At 41.5% G+C, this 22,244-nt stretch overlaps 2 protein-coding genes across 4 annotated transcripts in view; both read left to right on the top strand.

The window, feature by feature from the left end:
* cdk6 (cyclin dependent kinase 6) overlaps positions 1-22,244 on the top strand; it is a 328,683-nt gene that overhangs the window by 34,334 nt on the left and 272,105 nt on the right. The gene's annotated exons all lie outside the window — the stretch shown is intronic.
* Positions 628-21,037, top strand: LOC144672286 (uncharacterized). The gene is made up of 4 exons (XM_078534136.1): positions 628-777; positions 6,700-6,786; positions 14,396-14,504; positions 20,014-21,037. The coding sequence occupies exons 1-4, from the start codon at positions 628-630 to the stop codon at positions 20,967-20,969; spliced, it is 1,302 nt and encodes a 433-aa protein (XP_078390262.1). The 3' UTR covers positions 20,970-21,037.

Genomic DNA, 22,244 nt, shown 5'->3' with positions numbered 1-22,244 from the left:
CCAATTTTACAGTTGGGAAGTTCACATCCAGGCTCCCACAGAAGGTACATGGCAACCAGTGGAGATCACAAGGTTTTATTCAGGACCAAGGCCCTATGAAGTCATTACACAAAAATGCACAAGGCTGAGATGTAACCGAGGACAAATCAGATCCATTCCACCTCCTCAACCACCTTTATAGCCCTATTGCATCTAGGACAAGATCCAAAATGCAACCAGGAACAACATCTAAGAGTGACAATCCCACAGAAACCTCCAGACAAGATTATTGTCACAAGTTATCGGCGTACCAGCAGATTACTTTTATGCTGTAGAGACTCATAGTTTCATCAGTTCTATACAGTTATGTAATAGTAACTAAACATGAACATGTATTGTAAATAGTTATACTCCTTTAGAAGAGGGAAAATACCTTTAGGAAGAAATGGGGATGTTGTAATATGCCTTTTAAGGGATATCAGCATGACATTAGTAGAAGGGACATGCCATGTGATCCAGTCTTAGTTTCACTTTTGCTTTGAGCAGAGCACACACAGAGCTCTGTCTTCAAGCTTTATACTATGTATAATTCCCATGTGCCTAGTCTTAATAAATTATCTCACAATGTCTAATCCCTTGTGAGCGATTATGATATCCATGACAGAAGGTGCTGTCGAAGGAGTACTTTTAAATGAATACTTGTCACCAGCCTTTATAAAAGGAAGAAGATTCTACCGAAGTATAGTGGAAGAGGAGGCAATTGAGACACTTGATGAGCTAAAAATTGATAAAGAAGGGGTATTAGAAAGGTTGGTTGCACCTGAAGTTGATAAGTCACCAGAGTCAGATAGTTTACACCTGAGAATGCTGAGGGGAGTAAGGCAGGAATTGCAGAGGTATTGGCCATAATCTTCCAATCCTCCTTAGGTATAAGGCTGCATCCAGAGGACTGGAGGTTTGCAAATTACAGAATCTCAGAATTTTTACAGCACAGAAGGAGGGCCCAGCTGTGCCAGCTCTCTAGGAGGAATTTACCCAGTGCCACTCCCCCTCCTTCTTCCTGTAGCCCTGCACATTCTTCCTTTCAGATGACAATCAAATTCTCTCTTGAATTCCTCGATTGATCCTGCCCCCACCACACACTCAGCGCATTCCAGATCCTAACCACTCACTGTGTGAAAGATTTTCCTCCTGTCTCCATTTGCCAATTACCTTAAACCTGTGCCACCTTACTCTTGATCCTTCCACCAATGGGAACATTTTTTTTCCTTATCTAATCTGTCTAGAGCCCTCATGATTTTGAATACCTCTATCAAATCTCTTTTCAACCTTCTCTTCGAGGAAAACTGTCCCAACTTCTCCAGCCTTTCTATGTAATTGATGTTCCTCACCACTGGGGCCATTCTCATGAATCTTTTTACATTTTCTTTTAACGCCTTCGGATCTTTCCTAAAGTGTGGCACTCAGAGCTGGGTGCAAGACTCTAATTGAGACCAAACCAGTATTTTATACCAGCTTAACATAACTTCCTTGCTTTTATGCTCCCCGCCCTATTAATAGAGCCCAGCATGCTCTATGCTTTATTAACCATGCTCTCAACCTTTTCTACCACCTTCAATGATGTGTGCACATATACACCCAGGTCCCTCTGCTCAGCACTCCCTTTAGAATTGTACCCTTTAATTTACGTTGTGTTACATTCTTCCTACCAAAATGAATCACTTCACACTTCTCCACAATAAGTTTCACCTGTCCCCTGTCCATCATTCCACCAAGCTGTCATAGAAGTTCTACACTATCCTTTGCTCAGTTCACAATGCTTCCAAGTTTTGTATCATCCCCAAATTTTGAAATTGTGCCCTGTTGTCTAGATCATTAATATACATTGAGAAGAGCAACACCGACCCCGTGAACTCCACTGCAAACCTTCCACCAGTCCGAAAAACATCCATTAACCAATACTCTGTTTACTGTCATTCAGCTAATTGCCTATCCATGTGGCTGCTGTCCCTTTTATTCCATGAGCTATAACTTCGTTCATAAGTCTGTTGTGTGGTGTTTTATCAAATGCCTTGTGGAAGTCCATGTAAAACACATCAACAGCATTATCCTCATAAATCTCTTGTTACCTCATCAAAAACTTCCAGCAAGTTAGTTAAACACAAAATTTGCCCTTAACAAATCTGTGCTGAGTTTCCTTAATTAACCCGCATTTGCCAAGTGACCATTTATTTTTACTTCCAGAAATTATTACTTCCAGAACCTTCCCCACCACTGAGGTCGAACTGACCTTCCTGTAGTTGCTGGGCTTATCGTTACACTTTTTTTTTAACAAGGCTATAACATTTGCAATTCTTCAGTCCTCTGGGACCGATCCTGAGTCTAAGGAAGGCTGGAAAATTATGGCCAGTGCCTCTGCAATTTACACTCTCACTTCCCTCAGTATCCAAGGATGCATTCCATCTGATCCTGGTGCCTTATCAACTTTAGGTACAGTCTATCCAATACCACTCCATCAATTTTAATCCATTCAAATGTCTGAATTATCTCCTCTTTCACCATGATCTGTGCAGCATCTTGTTCCTTGGTAAAGACAGATGAAAAATATTAATTTGATACCTCAGCCATGCCCCCTGCCTCCATGTGTAAATTCCTTTTTTGGCCCCTCTGCTCTTTTTACCAACCTAAGAAAACTTTTGGATCCCATTTTATGTTAGTTGCTAGTCTCTTGTCATACTTCTCTTTGCTTCTCTTTATAATGCTTTTTCACTTTCCCTCTGGACCTTCTATATTCAGCCTGGTTCTCGGTTGTGTTGTCTACCTGACATCTGTCATAGGCATACTTCTTTTTCTTCTTCTGAATCTCTATCTTTCCTATCATCCTGGGCATTCTGTGTTTGTTTGCCCTGCTTTTCCCCTTTGTGGGAATATACCATGTCCTTCAAGGCAGTCTATTGTACAGTTGCAGTTTTGCCTGCCAACCTTTGATTTCAGTTGATCTTGACCAGATCCGTTCTCACCCCACTGAAATTGGCTTCTCCAAGTTAATTATTCTTACTCTGGATTGCACCTTGTCCTTTTCCATAACCAACCTATTTCTTATGATACAATGATTACTGTCCCCTAAATGTTCCCCAACTTACACTTGATCTACTTGGCCTACCTCATCTCCAAGAACCAGGTCTAGCACTGCTGCCTTTCTCGTTGGAATGGAAGCATATTGTTAGAACCATAGAAAAGTGACTGTGTAGACAGAGGCCATTCAGCCCATCGTGTCTGCTCCAGCTAAAAAGAGAAAAAATAAACTAGCCGCTCATTTTAATGACACTTTCCAGCACTTGGTCCGTAGCCTTGCAGGTTATAGCGCTTCAGGTGCAGATACAGCTACCTTTTTAGTGAGTTGAGCGTTTCAGCCTCAGCCACCAACCTAGGCAGTGAATTCCAGATGCCCAGCACCCTCTGGGTGAAAAAGTTTTTTTTCTCACATCCCCTCTAATCCTTCTACCAATCACCTTAAATCTATGCCCCCTGATAATTGACCCCTCAGCTAGGGGAAACAAGTCTTTCCTGACTACTCTATCTAGGTCCCTCATAATTTTGTATACCTCAATTAGGTCACACCTTGGTGGTCTCTGTTCTAAGGAAAACAACCTAGCCTATCCAATCTCTCCTTAGACCTGCAATTCTCAAGCCCTGGCACCATTCTTGTAAATCTCCTCTGGACTCTCTCCAGAGCAATTATGTCCTTCCTGTAATGTGATGACTAGAACTGTACACAAAATTCCAGCTGTGGCCTAACCAGTGTTTTATACAGTTCCATCATTACATCCCTGCTTTTGTATTCCAAACCTCGCCCAATAAAGGAAAGCATTCCATATGCTTTCTTGACCACTTTGTCCACCTGTCCTGCCACCTTCAAGGACCTGTGGACATGCACTCCAATGTGTCTCTCTTCCTCAACCCCTCTCAATAGCTTCCCATTTATTGAGTATTCCCTTTGTTTGCCCTTGCCAAATGCATTACCTCACACTTTTCCAGATTGAATTCCATTTGCCACTTCTCTGCCCACTCAACCAAACCATCCTCTTCACTATCAACAACACAGCCAATTTTTGTGACATCTGCAAATTTCCCAATATGCCTCCCATATTTAAGTTTAAATTACTAATGTATACAACAAACAGCAAGGGCCCCAACACTGAGCCCTGTGGAACACCAATGAAAACTGTTTTCCATTCGCAAAAACATCCATCAAACATTACTCTTTGTTTCCTGTTACTGAACCAATATTGGATCCAACCTGCCGAAGGGGGAAGGTCCCTGTATGCCATGAGATCTCACTTTTGTGACCAGTCTGCCATGTGGGACCTTGTAAAATGCGCTACTGAAATCCATGTAGACAACATCCACTGCACTACCCTCATCAATCCTCCTTGTTACTTCCTCAAAAAATTCTATTAAGTTAGTAAGGCACAGTCTTCCCCTAACAAAACCATGTCGTCTACCCCTGATCAATCTGTGCCTTTCTAAGTGACAATTTATCCTGTCTCTCAGAATTGTTTCCAATAATTTTCCCACCATTATTATAGGCCTATAATTTTCTGGCCTATTCTTCGCACCTTTTTAAATAATGATTCAACGTTTGCAGACCTCAAATCCTCTGGGACATGGCCTATATCTAGTGAGGATTGGAAAGTGATCCTCAGAGCATCTGCTATTTCCTCCCTGGCTTTTTTTTTACAGCCTTGGATATAATCCATCTGGCTCTGGTGATTTATCCATCTTCAAAGATGCCAGTCCCTCCAGTACTTCCTCTCTCATTAGGCTTATTGTACCTAATATTTCACACTCCTCTTTAACTAGAATATCTGTATCATCCCTCTCCTTGGTGAAAACAAAGTACTCATTGAGAACCCTGCGCATACCTTCTGCGTCAACCCACAAGTTACCATGTACATCTCTGATAGGCCCTGCCTTTACCTTAGTTATTCTCTCACTCTTAATGTACTGGTAAAACATCTTAGGATTTTCTTTGATTTTACCTGCCAATATTTTCTTGTATCCTCTCTTTGCTTTTCTAATTTCCATTTTTACTTCACTCCCCTGTACTTTCTATACTCCTCTAGGCTTTCTACAGTATTAAGTCTTTTGTGACCATCATAAGCTTTCTTTTTCTGCTTTATCTTGGCCTGTATGCTTCTGCATAACTAGGGGGCTCTAGATTTGGCAGTACCACACTTTTTCTTTGTGGGGACATGTCTACACTGTGTCTGTAGAATCTTGCCTTTGAACTGATTTGACAGTTTTTCCTCCTAATAGCTTTATCCAGTCCACTCCCGCCAGCTCACCTCTCAGCTTTATAAAATTTGTCTTCCCCGATTTAGAACTTTTATTCCTGTTCTATCTTTGTCCTTTTCCATAATGATGCTAAATCTAACTGTACTATGGTCACTATCTCCAAAAAGAGTCCCCAACTGCTGCTTCATCCACTTGCCCAGCTTCATTTCGTAAGACTAAATCTAGAATTGTGCTCCTTTCGTTAGGCTTGTTAGGTGCTGGTGAAAAAAGTTCTCTTGAATGCAGTTTAAGAATTTTGTGCCCTCTGTGCCCTTCACACTGTTCGTATCCCAATTGCTATTAGGGTTGTTGAAGCCCCCATCGATTACGGCCTTATTGTTTTTTCACTCAGAAATCTGCCTATATATTTGCTCTTCTAATTCCGTTTGACTATTTGGGGGTCTATAGTACGTTTCTAGCAGTGTGGCTGCCCCTTTTTTATTTCTGAGCTCAACCCATATGGCCTCATTTGATGCTTTGTTTAGTATATCATCCCTCCTCACAGCTGTAATTGATTCTTTAATAATGCTACACCCCCACCTTTTTTATCCCCCTCCCTATCCTGCCTGAAAACTCTATACCCAGGGATGTTGAGCTGCCATTTTTGTCCCTCCTTAAGCCAAGCTTCCATTATAGCGATCTTATCATGTTGCCATGTGTATATCTGTGCCCTCAGCTCATTGGTTTTATTTACCTATGCTCCCAACATTTACATATATTTTTAACACTGCCAAATTCCTGTGCTGTACACTTGTTAACCTGTGCTGCTTCCGTCTTTGAGTCACTCACTAATTCTCCATCTCCCATTTCCTGCTCTGAATTTTCCCTCAGGTTCCCAACTCCCTGCCAATCTAGTTTTAAACTCCCACCCCCACCCCCACCCCTCAAACAGCACTAGAAAATCTCCCTGCGAGGATATTTGTCCCAGTCCTGTTCGGTTGTAGACTGTCTGGCTTGTACAGGTCCCACCTTCCCCAGAACTGGTCCCAATGCCTCAGAAATCTAATGCCCTCCCTCCTACACCAGCTTTCCAGCCACGTGTTTATTTACTCAATTCTCCTATTTCTATACACACTTGCACTTGGGACTGAGAGTAACCCTGAGATTACTGCTTCAGAGGTTCTGCTCCTTCCTAGCTCCCTAAAGTCTGATTTCAGGGCCTCATTCCCTTTTCCTACCTAAGTCATTGGTACCAACGTGGACCATGACCTCTGGCTGATCACCCTCCCCCAGAAGAATGTCCTGCAGCCGCTCCATGACATCCTTGACTCTGGCACCAGGGAGGCAACATACCACCCTGGATTCACGTCTACGGCCACAGACATGCTTGTCTGTTCCCCTAACTAATGAATCCTCTATTACTACTGCTCTTCCCCCCTCCAGTACAGCAGCGCTGCCTGTGATGCCACGAACCTGAGCTCCTCTGAGGAATCAATGCCCTCGCTGGTATCCAAAACGGAAAACCGAATGGTGAGCGTGACCCCAGAGGAGTCCTGCACTACCTGCCTAATTTTCTTGGACTGCCTTGGGCGCATCCCTTTCTGCCTCCAGGCTCCTAAGCTGTAGAAAATTGTTCTGAACACACTCTAGGAACTCTTGACCCTCTCTGCCCTTTACCCTGCTATTATCCCAGTTGATATTCTAATAATTAAATTCTCCCATTATAGCTATTGTATAATTCTTGCAAATGTTACACTTGTGTTCAGAAAAGGATGCGAGATTGAACCCAGCAACTACACCCCAGTCAGTTTAAACTTGGTGGTGGAAAGCTCTTAGAAATTATAACCTGGGACAAAATTAACCGTTACTTGGACAAGGGTGGATTAATTAAGGAAAGCCAGCATGGATTAGTTAACGGCAAACCGTGTTTAACTAATTTGCTTGAGTATTCTTATGTGAAACAGAGACTGTTGATGAGGGTAATGTCTTTGATGTGTATATAAACTTTCAAAAGGCATTTGATAATGTGCCATGTAATAGGCTTGTCAGCAAAGTTGAGCCCCATGGGATAAAAGGAACATTGGCATCATGGATACAAAGTTGGCTGAGTGACAGGAAACAGGAGAGTAGTGCTGAACAATTATTTTTTGAACTGGAGGAAAGTATACTGAGGTGTTCCCCAGAGGTCAGTACTTGGACCACTGCTTTTCCTAATCTACATTAATGATACCCTTCAGTGCATAAGGCACAATTTCAAAATTTGCAGATGACACACAACTTGGAAGTGTTGTGAATTGTGAGGGGGATAGTGATTGACTTCCAGATGACAAAGACAAGCTGGTGGAATGGGTGGACGTGTAACAGATGAAATTAAACCAGAGAAGCATGAAGTGATACATTTTGGTGGGAAGGTGAGCGCAAATGTAAAGGGTACAATTCTAAAAGTGTTGCAGGAACAGAGAGATCTGGGGTGACATGCACAAATTGTTGAAAGTGGCAAGGCAGGTTGGGAAGGTAATTAAAAATATATATATGATCCTGTGTTTTATAAATAGAGGCATAGAATACAAAAGTTAGGATGAACTTTTTATAAAGCACTGTATCAGCCTCAACTAGAGTTTTGTGTCCAATTTTGGGCACTGCATTTCAGGAAGGATGTGAAGGCTTTAGAGAGGATGCAGAAGAGGTTTACGAGAATGGTTGTCGGGCTGAGTGACTTCAGTTCCAAGGATAGATTGGAGAAGCTGGGGTTAGTCTCCTTAGAGAAGAGAAGATTGAGAGGAGATTTGATAGGTGTTCAAAATTGAGGAGTCTGGACAGAGTAGACAGAATCTGTTCTTTGCTGGAGGGGTTGAGAACCAGAGGACACCGATTTAAGGTGATTGCCAGAAGAACCAGAGGTGGCAGGAGAAAAAAACTTTCTTTTTACACAGCGAGTGGATAGGATCTGGAATGCACTACCTGACTGCCTGCAAGTGTGGTGGAGGCACAAATTAAATCATGGTCTTCCAAAAAGAATTTGATAAGCACTTGAAAATTTCCGGGATTACAGAGAAAGCGCAGGGGAGCGGGACCAGCTAAATTGCTCCTCTAGAGAGTGGCACCCAGCCTCCTTCTGTGCTGTAATCATTCCATGATCCTATGAATTAGAACTGGTTGTCACGTAAGGGCTTGCAATACATGCAACCTGTCTTGAAGTACACCTATATGATAAATAGAACATCACATCATTAAAATACATTATGATGGTCCTCTTCCTTATGTGAAAGATCCTCTTAAATTCTTCATGTTTGGTATTTGTGGTGCTACAAGAGTTGTGGTCATCTAAATATGGTAACTGGAATTTTCTCTTTCTTTAATCTTGATGATCATCATTAGCCACTGATCCCCTCCATACCCTTACCTAACTTCACATTGATCAGTTTTTTTCCCATGTTCAATTCTACCCATATTCCAGGGCCTTTTTTTATTTTGCCAACATCTGACTTCCAAACTGCAAATACTACATTCTGTTTTAAACTCCACAACTCATATTCTGTCCCATACTAATTTCTGCTGCCAGTGGTTCCCTGTAGATCATTGCATTTTATTCAAAACCTTTCTCCTTATCTACCAGGTCATTCTTGGCCCACACCCTTTCTCCTTCAAAAGCTACCTCTAATTCTGGTTACCAACATGCATTATTTGATCTTCCAACTTTGGCCTCCTTTGCTGTCCCCTCACCCACCACCACCACCCCAGCCTCCGGCTTAGCCCACTTTCAGCTGCCTTGCCCTCAATCTAGAATGCTCACCCTAAACCTATGTGCTATGTGAGCTCGCTGATTAAAATCTGCAAAACTTCACCCATTTGTCCATACTTTTGGTTCTCCTAACAGATTGTTGGATCATTATCTCATTGCCTTTTGCGGGACCTTCATGTATGCAAATTAACTACAACATTTCCTTACAATATAATACTGACTACACTTCAAAACTGAAGTTCTGAAATGCATGTGCTTCCTTCACATTAAGGGCACTATGTAAATGCAAGTTATTATTGCAAGTAAATCTGAGCAGAAGAATTTTCTCAACTGATCTTCCCAGTATGGTTTACTGAAAATAATCAAGACTGATCACAAACAAAGAACATTTTGTCGAGTCTTGCAATCTGATTAACTGCCATGAGCTGACTTCAGTGTATGTTACGCTGATTATAAATTTAGTTTGTTGAAAATACATTCAACTTGAAAAAATGGTACAGAATAGTTTTCATTCTTGATTTGAGAGAAATTTTTTAGTCCAGTTGCTAATGTCTCTAAGATTTGACATAAATAACACAGCCCCTTGTTTTAACTATTTATACAACAGTTAACTAGAAATACTGATTTCATGCTCTAATTCGTCATGCTTGGCTGATGGTTATTGCTCAGGCTGATGAGGCTATATAATTTTTAAACTATCCGGTAAACTTGTCGATATCACTTGAAAACATTGTCCCAAAAATCTCTGGTCATTTTGGCATACTTCTTTCATAACAGTGTGGTGAGATTGCTAAACTGTGTATGAAGCAGCAGCTGTGTCACAAAAGGCATGCCAGATAACCATGCATTCTTTAACATTGAAAAACCCTCACACAATGCCACCTATGTGCAAAACAGGTACTGCAGATACTTATAATGGGTTTTCAATGAAATGTGCATTCCATGTAATGAGAGCAGTAGTATTGCTGGGGCTGTAGTTCTTGATGCAGCCCCCATATCCACACAAGTTATATAAATAAACAGAAGTGAGATGTGATAGAAAGCATAATGTTGTATTTAACTAGCCTTATCTATCTAGTGGTATTTGAATAGTAAGTGATGATACATCCTTTCTAGTAATCACTCATGCTTACAGAAATTCTTGGAATTTAAATCTTTTAAAACATTGAATTATTTCATAGACCTTTTTTAAAAAAGCTATGCATGGGATTTCTTGTTCCCTCTGTTCGATAACATTGTAGCCCTGTTCTTTGTTAAATGGGTTATGTTAAGTATGGCGCTAAGATAAAGGAGACCTGTCTAGATTTACCAACTGGGTAGTTGGCATATTTCTGAAGTTGGTGATAACGTGCTTTATTTTTAAATCTATAGTGTGGGAATGTTTGTTTTTTTTTCCTCTGTGCCAACCTGCTGCTGGACTTGACAGGTGTGTGTGCTGTACCACAGCCTGGCATTTCTCACTTCTATTATTTCATGGTCAGCCACAAAATTCTTAGTAATTGTTATAGAAAATAAAATTGGAACGTGCTGAAGAATTGCTTCCCTGAGGCCAAATTGACAATTTACTGTCTAAGTTTACTGTGCTATTGCGTCGGTACAGTAGCTCTTCCATTTGTATCTATATGCGGCTGTTTTCCCATATAAACATAAGAAATAGGAGTTTGAGCAGGACATTTGGCCTCTCAAGCTCTTTCTGCCTTTCAGTGAGATCATGGCTGATCTGATTGTGGCCTTCACTTCACATTCCCACCTGTCCCCGCAACCATCCCCTCCCCCACTGCACCCTCCGACTTCCTTATCATTGCAAAAATCTGTCCAACTCACCTTGAATTTATTCAATGACCCAGCCTTCACTGCTCGTGGGTAGAGAAATTCTAAATACTAACAACCCTCTCAAGAAGAAATCCCTTCTCGTTACCACCTTAAATGAGTGATTTTTTTTTTTCTTTAAACCATGCTCCCTAGTTCTAGATTGCCCCACAAGAAGAAACACCTTCTCAGCATCTATCCTGTTATGCCCCCTCAGAATCTTGTGTTTTAATAAGATCAACTCTCATTCATAAGTATAGGCCCAACCTGCTCAACCTTTCCTCAGAAGAAAAAAACCCTCAACCCAGGAATCGGCCTAGTTAGCCTTCTCTGAACTGTTTCGAATGCAAGATTATCCCTTCTTAAGGTGATCAAAACTGTACACAGTACCTTAGGTGCAGTCTCACAGTTGTAGCAAGACTTCCCTACTTTTATTCTTCATCCGCCTGGTAAAGGCTAACATTCCACTTGCCTTCATAAGCTGTTACTGTACCTGAATGCTGACTGTGATTTATGGACACCCAGATCCCTCTGTACTGCAGCATTCTGCAGCCTTTCTCCATTTAAATAATATTATGCTTTTCTATTCTTGCTGCCAAAGTGGAAAACCTCCCATTTTCCCATATTCTACTCCATCTGCCAATTATTTGCTCACTCAGTCTATATCCCTTTATACACTCTATGTACTCTACTCACAATTTGCTTTCCTACCTATCTTTGTATTGTAGGCAAATTTGTCTACAATATAGTCAGTCCCTCATCCAAGTCATTAATATAGATTGTAAATAGTTGAGGCCCTAGCACTGATCCCTGTGGCATTCTGCTAGTTACTGTTTGTTTGTCAACCCGAAAGTGACCCATTTATCCACAGTTTCTGTTTCCCGTTCATTAGCTAACCCTCTATCCATGCTAGTATATCACCCCCAACACCATAAGCTCTTATCTTGTGTCTTGTCTTTTATCTGGCACCTTATAAAATGCCTTTTGGAAATCCAAATACACTACATCTACTGGTTCCCCTTTACCCATCCTGCTTGTTACATCCTCAAAAAACTCCAATGAATTTGTCAAACATGATTTCCCTTTCACAAAACCATGTTGACTCTGCCTGATAGTATTATAATTTTCCAACTGCCCCTTCAGCTTGATTTTCTTTTTCCATTTCTCTGTTTCCTCCATCCAACATTGGAGAAGCCATTCTATTTTGGAATAATAACTATTTGGATTTGAGTATCTTCTGTATTAACACCTCAATTTTGATTATCCCCACATCTTTCCTCCAATGACAGTTACTAAAGTGCCTGATTAACTAGATTGTTATAAACCCTTTCAGCCATCAGACACTTTGTGCCCAAGAACACTGTTGTGACTGAAAATAATCCTTGGTTCAAAAAGGCCATCTGGTTTTCCAGTAGCAGTGTAGCCTTGAAGACTCTGTTCCCCTATTCTGCTTCTCTACTCCAATTTCACTCCTAATCTATTGCTGAACGCCTTACCCATTCACTGTAGATTGGAACTGCGGCCCTATCCAACCTATCTCTCTGTACCTCTGCCTCCTGATGGGCCCTCTGGTTTGATTGAAATTAAAATCAAGCTGCAGGATAATAACCTTCACCGCTATATTATTCTAGTGCAAAAATAAAACCAAACAGCAGGATAGTAACCTTCACAGTCCTGCAAATTGCTGGTAATTATTAAACTGACTCTCAGACTGTTCAGCTGCTGATTATAGAAGCACCATACCAATCAGCAGTTTGGGAGTTTTACTCATTTAGAGGCTACTTCCTGACCCCACCCCCAACCCTCCAATTGCAGCATGTTTTCCCTCCCCCCACTTACTGTTCCTCCAATTGTGACTCCTATTGAGGATGACTGTGGGAAACTTGGTTCTATCCTCCAGTGAGCTGCAAGTCGAGTGAAAAAAATCGGACGCATATGTTACGGGATCTCCAAGCCAGACCCAAGACACAATTGTTTAAATGAAGTGATCTCTTCTGACCTTGGATACACTGGTGGGGTCAAGAACAGAGATCATTGTCCCCTGTTAGTTGCACTTGACCGAGGGAGCAGGTTCGTGAAAATTTGCGACTGAGAAATTTACCAACAACTGAAGCAGGACCTACTGAGGACAATTTCCAACTGTCATCTCTGTTTCTCACCTGAAAAAGGGACAGCCAGAAATCAAAATTGGAAATCGGAATGGATTGGGAGGAAGATTGCTATCTTGGCAGCCACATAAATACCCAAGGTTCACTTGGTACAATTTCTTCTAGCTATAGGTCCCTGTGGCAATTTTCAGATACAACTGGGCAGAGGGTGTACCATGCCTGCTCTTCCCACTTGTACTGGGATCTTCCTGGTCCTCTGGCTCCCTCAATATACCTCTTGGATTGCTCCTGGCTACACGAGGGAAGTTTAGGCATCACCTTGCCCAGGATTCCCCCTCCCTCCTTGCTTACAAGACCCTCCCAAAATCCCCCCCCAGTGAAACATCTGTGGGTTGTAGACCTCTCCTTTGGTCCCTGGTTGTGTCCTCCTGCTGCCCAACTTTCTGCTCCAGCCTGCAGGTCAGCTGTCAGTTTCAGGCCAGTGGCCAACCGTTAGGCAATAAATGAGATCTGGGAGTTAAAATTGCTTTGGCCTTACACTGGTGATATCTGGGGGCTGGTTGGAAGGTTGCCATGACCTCACTGCCTCTGCTGGTACAGTTTTCACAAATCAAGGCTATAGCATAAAGGTGAGATCACTGGCATATTTTGCCCTATCCCAGGGCTGTGATACCATTTGCAACATTTTTTTATTCATTCTTGGGATATGAGTGTCACTGGCAAGGCCAGCATTTATTGCCCATTTCTAATTGCTCTTGAGCAGATGGTGGTGAATCGCCTTCTTGAGCTACTGTAGTCCCATGTGGTGTAGGTAAATCCACAGTATTGTTAGGGATGGAGTTCCAAGATTTTGACCTGGCAATAGTGAAGGAACAGTGATATGGTTCCAAGTTGGAATAGAATGTGGCATGGAGAGGAACTTGCAGGTGGTAGTGTTCCCATGCATCTTCTGCCTATTTTCTAGGGGTAAAGGTTGTATCCATAGCCACATTATCATCTTGGTTGGTATTGAGTTTGGGATTTCCTAGGCCTGTATGGCTGCTTTGCAGAGCAGACTGTTTATGTACTCACTGAGAAACTGGGAGCTATCGTTTTATATATTACAGAATAGAAGTGATGTATAGTTATACACTGGTAGTGTTTGTTAGGTATCTGCAGGGAACAATATTTTGTTTTTGAACATGGGTGTTGGCGTGAGTTTTGTGACCTAGGACCAACATGTTAATACTGCCACATAGGGACTTCAAAGTGGTAAAAATACAGGTGCCTTAACTTTGCTTTAACTCATGATTAACTGAACAGCTTGAAAGCAACAATAATAAAGCAATTTTATGCACAAAGTTCAGCTCGACCTTTGTTTTGGTTTCAAGCATATAAAATACCAGCAATCAAGAGGTTAAAAATATTTGGTATGAATTTTGCCTTCAGTGTTACTATCAGTCACATACATTTTCTGGTAGCATGTCCATTTTATGCTTAGTATCAGAAGGAGGATTTTAAACTTGCACCAAAAGAGTTGAGAAGTCGGCAAAATGGCTCTGCTGCCAGTTGGCCTAAAGTTAGTTTGAGGTCTCGTCAGCAAAATTCAGGTGAGCTGCCAAGTGCTCATTGAGTGTTGGCAAGTAGATGAGTACACCAAGCTGAGGGGGGTGTGGAATCTGGTGGCTCCAAGAGCAAACTGAGCCATTGTTGATGATTTAAGAGGCATTCCTGCTCCCCCTGGCCTCACAAAAATGAATGGAATACATGCTGCATGCTTTACCCTTTTCCACCAAAACAATTGGAAAGGTGTGTTCCTTTGGCCAGAAGAAGTCATGTTGGACTCGAAATGTTAACTCCGTTTCTCTCTCCACAGATGCTGTCAGACCTGCTGAGTTTTTCCAGCCTTTCCTGTTTTTATTTTGTATGAATTGGTGTAAGGATCAGGCAGCTCAGTGGTTAGTGCTGCTGCCTCACAGCACCCAGGGACCCGGGTTTGACCCTGACCTCGGGTGTCTGTGTGGAGTTTGCACGTTCTCCCCGTGCCTGCATGGGTTTCCGCTGGGTGCTCCGTTTCCTCCCACAGTCCAAAGACATGCTAGTTAGGTGGATTGACTGTGGCAAATTGTCTCTGTGTGCGTGCACGTGTTGTGATGGACTGGCATCCCATCCTGGATGTACCCTGCCTAGCGCCCATCGTCTGTCGAGATAGGCTCTGACTCCCTGTGACCCTGAGTTGCATGAAGCAGTTCTGGAAGAGAGTGGAATCCAGATCCTACAACCAGCATAGTACCTCAATTTGCATATATAAGTATTCTCTGACCTACCAGTGGCTGGCGTGCTTTGCATAGAATTACAGGCTTGTGTTAATTGCATCTAGCAGCTGAGTTGTACCCACCTGTTGGTGGCCAAGAAGCTTACGGTTGAAAATTGATCCCAGAGTATTTATTTTAAATGCAGTTCCTGAAAAAGTGAGAGCTAGAATTGCACTAAGAGATGATCTAATCTGTCTTATGGGCATGTTTCGGAATCAGACTCTATTATATTCTATCTTATTGTAATTTTAAGATGTTTTTATTGGCTATTGGGTGCCTAGATACAATGGACCCAGACTTCTCTAGATCTATGTAACTGACAAGTTATGCCCTAATTCTGGACTTAAACCAAACCAATCTTGCTGATGTGAACTTCTGTTGAAGGTTCCCATGAGCATAATTAGAATACTCCACAGCGAAATAACAGTATAAAATGGGGCTATTTTGTACTCTAACCAGGAAATCAGCCAAACAAATGCTGTGGCTATTACAGCAGGTCAGAGGCTAGATATTCTATGGAGGGTGGCAAGCCATCTCCTGATAACTCACAGGGCATTTGATCACTTACAGGGCACAAGTCAGGCGTGTGATGGAAACACACCACTTTCCTGGATTGGTGCAACTGCAACACTCTAAGCTTGATACCATGCAGGACAAAGTAGTCTACTTACTCTACTAGCCTAAACATCCAACCCCTCCATCCTGGCCTATTGAAGCTGCAGCATGTGCCATCTGTACGATACACTCCAACAATTTGCCAATGCTTCTTCAGTGGCACCTCTCAAATCTGTGGCCTACACCACCTAGAAGGACAAGGCTATGTTATGATCACAGTTGGTGTTAATTTCCCAGAAGGAAACTTGGCTTACAGACCAAACCCCCTTTTTTTTGTATTCTGAAAATGAGAAGGGAATGTACTGATCTCAGTCGTAAGAAGTCCAGTAACACTTTTGGGATTATAAGAAATTGAAAGTAAAAGTTTTATTAACAAGAATAAAAGCAAACTTAAGCACACAAGATCACAGATACACAGTTAAACTTGGCCTTACAAAACATTCCTCCAAAAAGACACTCTCCTTGGTTAGACCCACAAGTAAACACCTTCCAGGCAACAGTCTCTTATAGATGTTTAACTATAAACAATCCAGTAATATTACCCAAGGCAAACTGCTGTAACTTTAATAAAGGCATACCACATAACCTTTAACCCTCTTCTACTCTGTGATGGAGATCCAAACTTCAGAATAAAACTGCTTTTTGCAGCCCAAGACTTTTCTGACTTGACTGGATGGTTGATTTAAACGCCTCTCTCAGCCACAGCTCCAGCTCTAGCTCCAGCTGCTACATCTCACACCTCCAGCTTAATAGTCCAACAGCTCACACAGCCCCAGTTCCAGCTCAGCAGCTACAGCTTAAAACAGCTACCCACAGTAACTCTAAAATACCCCTTTTTCACTTTTATCTTGCGTTCCATTGATTTCACACCTCTATGAAACTCAAATCATTCCAAATATGAGATCTTTCATGTTTCTATCTTGTCTTTGCTTTCGGGTCAATAAAATATAATACCCCTCTTCTACCTACCTATGGAACTCTTGCAAGATGCAAACATTTTTCTTGGAACCTCTGACTCCCTTTTGATATTCAAACAAACTCTCCACTTGTCTAAAAATGCAAATGTTAGATCAAACCTAACCCCTCAACCCTTTTCGTGTTTTAAACCCACTAGACAACATGCCTCGAATTAATCTCTGCCCAGCTTAATTAAATCATACACACACACACAGCCTTTTCACAGAACAACACAATATTCCCCAAAAATATTTTTAAAAATCCATTTTTCACAGCTCCCTCCTTGGCAAAAAATGAACCATCATAATTTCAAAAAGATAGTTTCAGTTTGTATTCCTTGCTACATTTAACTATGCAAAGATAACTATTACACTATGGTGTACATGCATTAACCATGAAAATATATACAAGTCTTCTGTAAAAACAGAGTTCATTACAGTTTGAATTTTAAATTCTTGATAATGCATCTGCAATCAAATTTTCTCATCCAGCCACATGTATAATTTGTAAATTGGACAGTTGCAATAATAAACCCCACTGAAACGATCTTGCATTTTTGTCCTGAAGCTTTTCCAGAAGCTTCAAAGAATTGTGGTCAGTATATATAATTGTCTCTGAAGAATTGTTTGCTACATATACTTCAAAATGCTGCAAAGTTAATGCTAAACTTAAAGGGGAGCATGTGTGAGAAAGAGCGCAGAAATCTCCCTGAGACACAGAGCTGCCTCAGGGAGATTACATTGATTTTTAAAAATTTAATAAAGGAAAAACAAATTAAGACCTGTCCCCTCTTGTGACTGTGTCACATGAGCCGGGACATGTCTATGAATTTTATTTAAAATTTTTATTAATGTTTTAAAACCTTCATGAAACCTCATTCCGCCTGTGGATGAGGTTTCATGATAAATGCGAAGGCAGCCTGGGCTCTTCGCCTGCCCGCCAACCTTAAGGTTGGACGGGCAGCTTGGTTACTTGTTTCAGTTGGAATTTAAATGGCCTTAATATGCCTTTGACAGTTCGGCGGGCATGCAGCCGACTCCTGTGCATGCTTGCCGAACTGAAGGTCTGAATGATGCACAGTGACGTAGGGATGCACGCCCGACGTCACTGCGCGTTTTTTTTTACGCAACGGCGAGCAGGGCCCACCCCCGAAGTTTCTGGCCAAAGTCTCTTTCTCTATAGTTGAAGCTTTCTTTTGGTATACATTCAACTTCCATGAGAAATATCCTACGGGCTTCTCAATTCCCAGTTCAGCATCATGTATCAACACAGCACCAACACTCACAGCACTGGCATCAATAGCCAACTTTTTCTTTTATTCGTTCATGGGATGTGGGCATCGCTGGCTAGGTCAGTATTTATTGCCTATCCCTAGTTGCCCTTGTTCAGAGGGCAGTTAAGAGTCAACCACATTGCTGTGGGTCTGGAGTCACATGTAGGCCAGACCAGGTGAGGAAAGCAGATTTCCTTCCCTAAAGGGCATAGGTGAACCAGACGGGTTTTTACGACAATTGACAATGGTTTCATGGTTGTCATTAGACTTTTAATTCCAGATTATAACTGGATTCAAATTTCACCATATGCTGTAATGGGATTCAAACCTAGGTCCCCAGAGTATCACCTGGGTCTCTGGAATACTAGTCCAGTGACAATACCACTATGCCACTGCCTCCCCCAACTTAAACTGCTTTGTATAATCAGGTGCTGATAGGACAGGTGTAGTTGTAAGGCTGTCAAATGCACTCTGACATTCCTGTGATCATTGGAATTTTTTGATTGTTTTTCATCAATCCAGCCAGCGAAGCAACTGCACTGCTGAAGTTTGGCATGAATTTCCAATAAAATTCACTCATGCCTATAAACCTCAAAACTTCCTGTTTTGTTTTACGCACCGGGAATTCCACAATAGCTTTTATTTTTGTCTCCCTGGGGCCACTTGACCATGTCCAACAGCATGGCCTAAATATGTAACTTGCGCTTTCGCGAATTCACTTTTAGCCAAATTTGCAATCAAATTGGTTTCCTGCAGTCGATCATACTGTTCCATTAAATGTTGTAAATGTTCCTCCCACGTTTGACTGAATACTGTTAAGTTTTCAATATAAACAGTACAATTGCTCAGTCCCTCAACCACTTGGTTTGTTAGCTTCTGAAATGTAGCTGGTGCATTTTTCATACCAAAGGGCATTACTTTGCATTGATATAGACCATCCAGCATCACAAAAGCTGATAACCTCTTTTGCCGTTTTCGATAAGGGTACATGCCTATATCCTCGCAGCAAGTCAATTTTTGTGATAAATGTCGACTGTCCCACTTTCTCAATACAATCGTCCAATCGTGGAGTAGGATATGAATCTGCTTTTGCTACTGCATTCACTTTTCACTAATTAAAACAGTCTTTGTGATCCATCTGGTTTCAGCACCATTACAATAGGTGAACTCCAATTACTGTGACTGTGCTCTATGATGTCATTTTTAAGCATAAATTCAATTTCTTTTTGCACTTGAGCTAATTTTACTGGATTTACTCCATATGGGTATTGCCTTATTGAATCTGAATTCCCCAAATCAACATCACATACAGCTAAATCTGTTTTCCCCACAATCTCCATAAATCGCTTTGTGTGATTGCAATAGCTCTTTTAAATCACTCTGACACTTTTCTGGAAGGTAATCTAACATTGCAATTAGATTTTCCAGCACTTCCTCATTGTCCAATTTAATCAGAAGAAGGTCAATTTCAGAATCTTTAATTTCTACCCCGTTTCTTTATAACTACCAGTACCACCACCTGTTTATCCTCTGTCAAAATATTTTTTCAGCATACTTACATGGCACATTCGCTGACTCTTCCTTCTATCTGGAGTATTTACTACATAGTTTACCCCACTCAGTCCCCTTTCAATCTGGTAAAGTCCACTAAACCTTGCCTTCAACAGTTCGCCTGACACCGGTAACAATGCTAACACTTTATCCCAAGCCACAAAACTATGAGCCGTTGACCTTTTGTCTGCCTTTGCCTTCATCACTTGTTGAAATATCTTTAAATATTTCCTAGCTAATTCACATGCCTTAATTTATCTCTCTCTGAATTTTGTCACACAATCCAGGAGAGTTGTTTCAGAACTTTGACTCACTGACTGACTAATTTCTCCTGAATCAGTTTGAGTGGTCCCCTTACTTCATGACCATAAATTAACTCAAAATGACTGAATCTTGTTGACTCGTTAGGGGCATCCCTAATAGCAAGCAACAAAGAACAAGCTATAACTGTGGCAACCCCTGCCTCTGATGACGCTATAGATTCAGCAACCCCTGCCTCCGATGACGCTATAGATTCAGCAACCCCTGCCTCTGATGAAGCTATAAATGCAGCAAACCCTGTCTCAGAACAAGCTATAACCTTGGCAACTCCTGCCTCTGATGAAACTATAAATGCAGCAATCGCTGTCTCAGAACAATCAACCACTGTATCTGCCACAATGTTGATTCCAGAGAGTGAGACAACTGCTCTGGGCACAAATGAAGGACTGATGCTGGTGAAGCGACAGGCTGTTGAAGATCCAGCAGATAATTGCCTTATCTACCGCTATGGCACCTTCAGTACCACCATCAATATTGTCCAGGGCATTGAAAGTGTGGAAATCGTGCAAATATCGAATATGGTGCCAGGTTCTGTGGCAGAGATGCAGCAAAATGCTGTGGATTTCACGGTGACCTGTCAGGGAAGCTTCCCAAGTGAAATTTGCACTGTTGTCTTGGATGCAGACTGCATAAATCCTCAGCAAACTGACTGCAGTGAAGTGCTGCCTGCTGATGAATGTCAGCTTATCCTTCGCCAATTCTTCAACTCCTCTGGAACTTACTGCGTAAATGTCTCTATGACAAACGCAGTCAGCTTGGCTGTTGTTAGTGCCCGTGTTGATGTGAACCCAAGTGGGACTCTTAGTACAACTGAAGCATTGGTACTTGTTGGGATGATGCTCATTGCAAGTATCATTGGAGCTGTAGCCATTACCTACAGGAAGTACAAGGAATATGCTCCACTGCAGCAGGACCCTTCGAGAATTCATTTTGAGTGGATCTCAGACAGGGCTGCTGTGAACATTTTCCTAAGAAATATGTTCGGTTGTCAGCGGAGTAAAGTCAGTGAGAACAGCCCTCTGCTGCATGGGTGTGTCGTCTGAGACATTTCACATGGATTATGATAGTGGATTCATGTTACTAATAAAATGTAACTAACCCTAAAAGAAAATGGAATCCCTCAATCCCAATCATGTGGATAGTCTTGACTACATACTCTAATCATAATCTTTAAAGTCTGATGCCACCTTTCTAAGGCACCTTGTGATTCAGGGTGATTGGCTGATGACATAAATTGCTTTATTCCTAAGTTGTTCATTACTTCTTTAAACAGCTGTGACATGAAATTCAATCCCAGATCTGACTGTATTTCTTTTGGTCATCCATAGCTTGTAAAGAATTTGGCTAACTCCTCTCCAGTCACCTTTGCTGTAATTTTCCTCAAAGATATTGCTTCGGGAAATCTGGTGGACACATTCATGATTGTCAGTAGTACTGATTTCCACTTTTAGTCTTAGGGAGGCATCCGACACAATCAGTTAGGACCCTGTTTAAAAAGTTCCTCAAATGCTGGAATTGGAATTAAAGGTGCAGGCTTAATCACTGTTTGAGGTTTTCCTATCACCTGACATGTTTGACAACATTTGACTACATTTTTATGTAGCCCAGGCCAATAGAAATGTTTTTGTATCTTAGTCTGAGCTTTCCTAATTATCAGATATCTAGCCATTGGAATTTCATTCCGGTACACAGGTGGTATCACTGCTTGGTGCACTACCGCCCGCTTTTCATCTGCCAGAACATGAGGCAGTCTCCATTTCCTTATTAACACATTGTTCTTAAAATAACATCCTGTAATGTATTCTGCTTCTGTTTCAGAATAAGCTGTCGTCTGGTATAATTGCTTCAAGTTTGGGTTCTTCTGCTGTAACTCCACTAATATCAATGAACTAAGCACCTCAGCCTTTAATCTTCTCCTCCTGAGTAATCTTTTCAAAAATTGATCCAGCCAACTGAATTTCAGTATCCTCCCCCTACCTTTTAGATTCTTCCTCTTCCTGTTTAAACTTGTGCGTTTGTGTGGTGATGAGATCACAATCTGGAAACAATCCAGGATGCTCTTTCTGTAAAACCTCATTGTGCCTCAACAGACTGCTCGACTACAATAGGCATAGTCAATATCTGTGATCCAGCTATATCATTCCATAGAATAAATTGAACCACTACAATGGGCAATTTTTCTACTACCCCAACAATCACCACTTGATTTCAAATGATTTCTTAAATTTACAATTGCACAATGAAATAGGGTTGACTTTGCCATGGATTCCCTTAATTAATATTTTGTCCTGCATTAACCCTCCTGGCCACAGATAGCA

Source organism: Cetorhinus maximus, chromosome 3 (assembly GCF_964194155.1).
Source record: "Cetorhinus maximus chromosome 3, sCetMax3.hap1.1, whole genome shotgun sequence".
Lineage (NCBI taxonomy): Eukaryota > Metazoa > Chordata > Chondrichthyes > Lamniformes > Cetorhinidae > Cetorhinus > Cetorhinus maximus.
The sequence above is the reverse complement of the archived record's forward strand: the minus strand, read 5'-3'. Positions and strand labels throughout refer to the sequence as shown.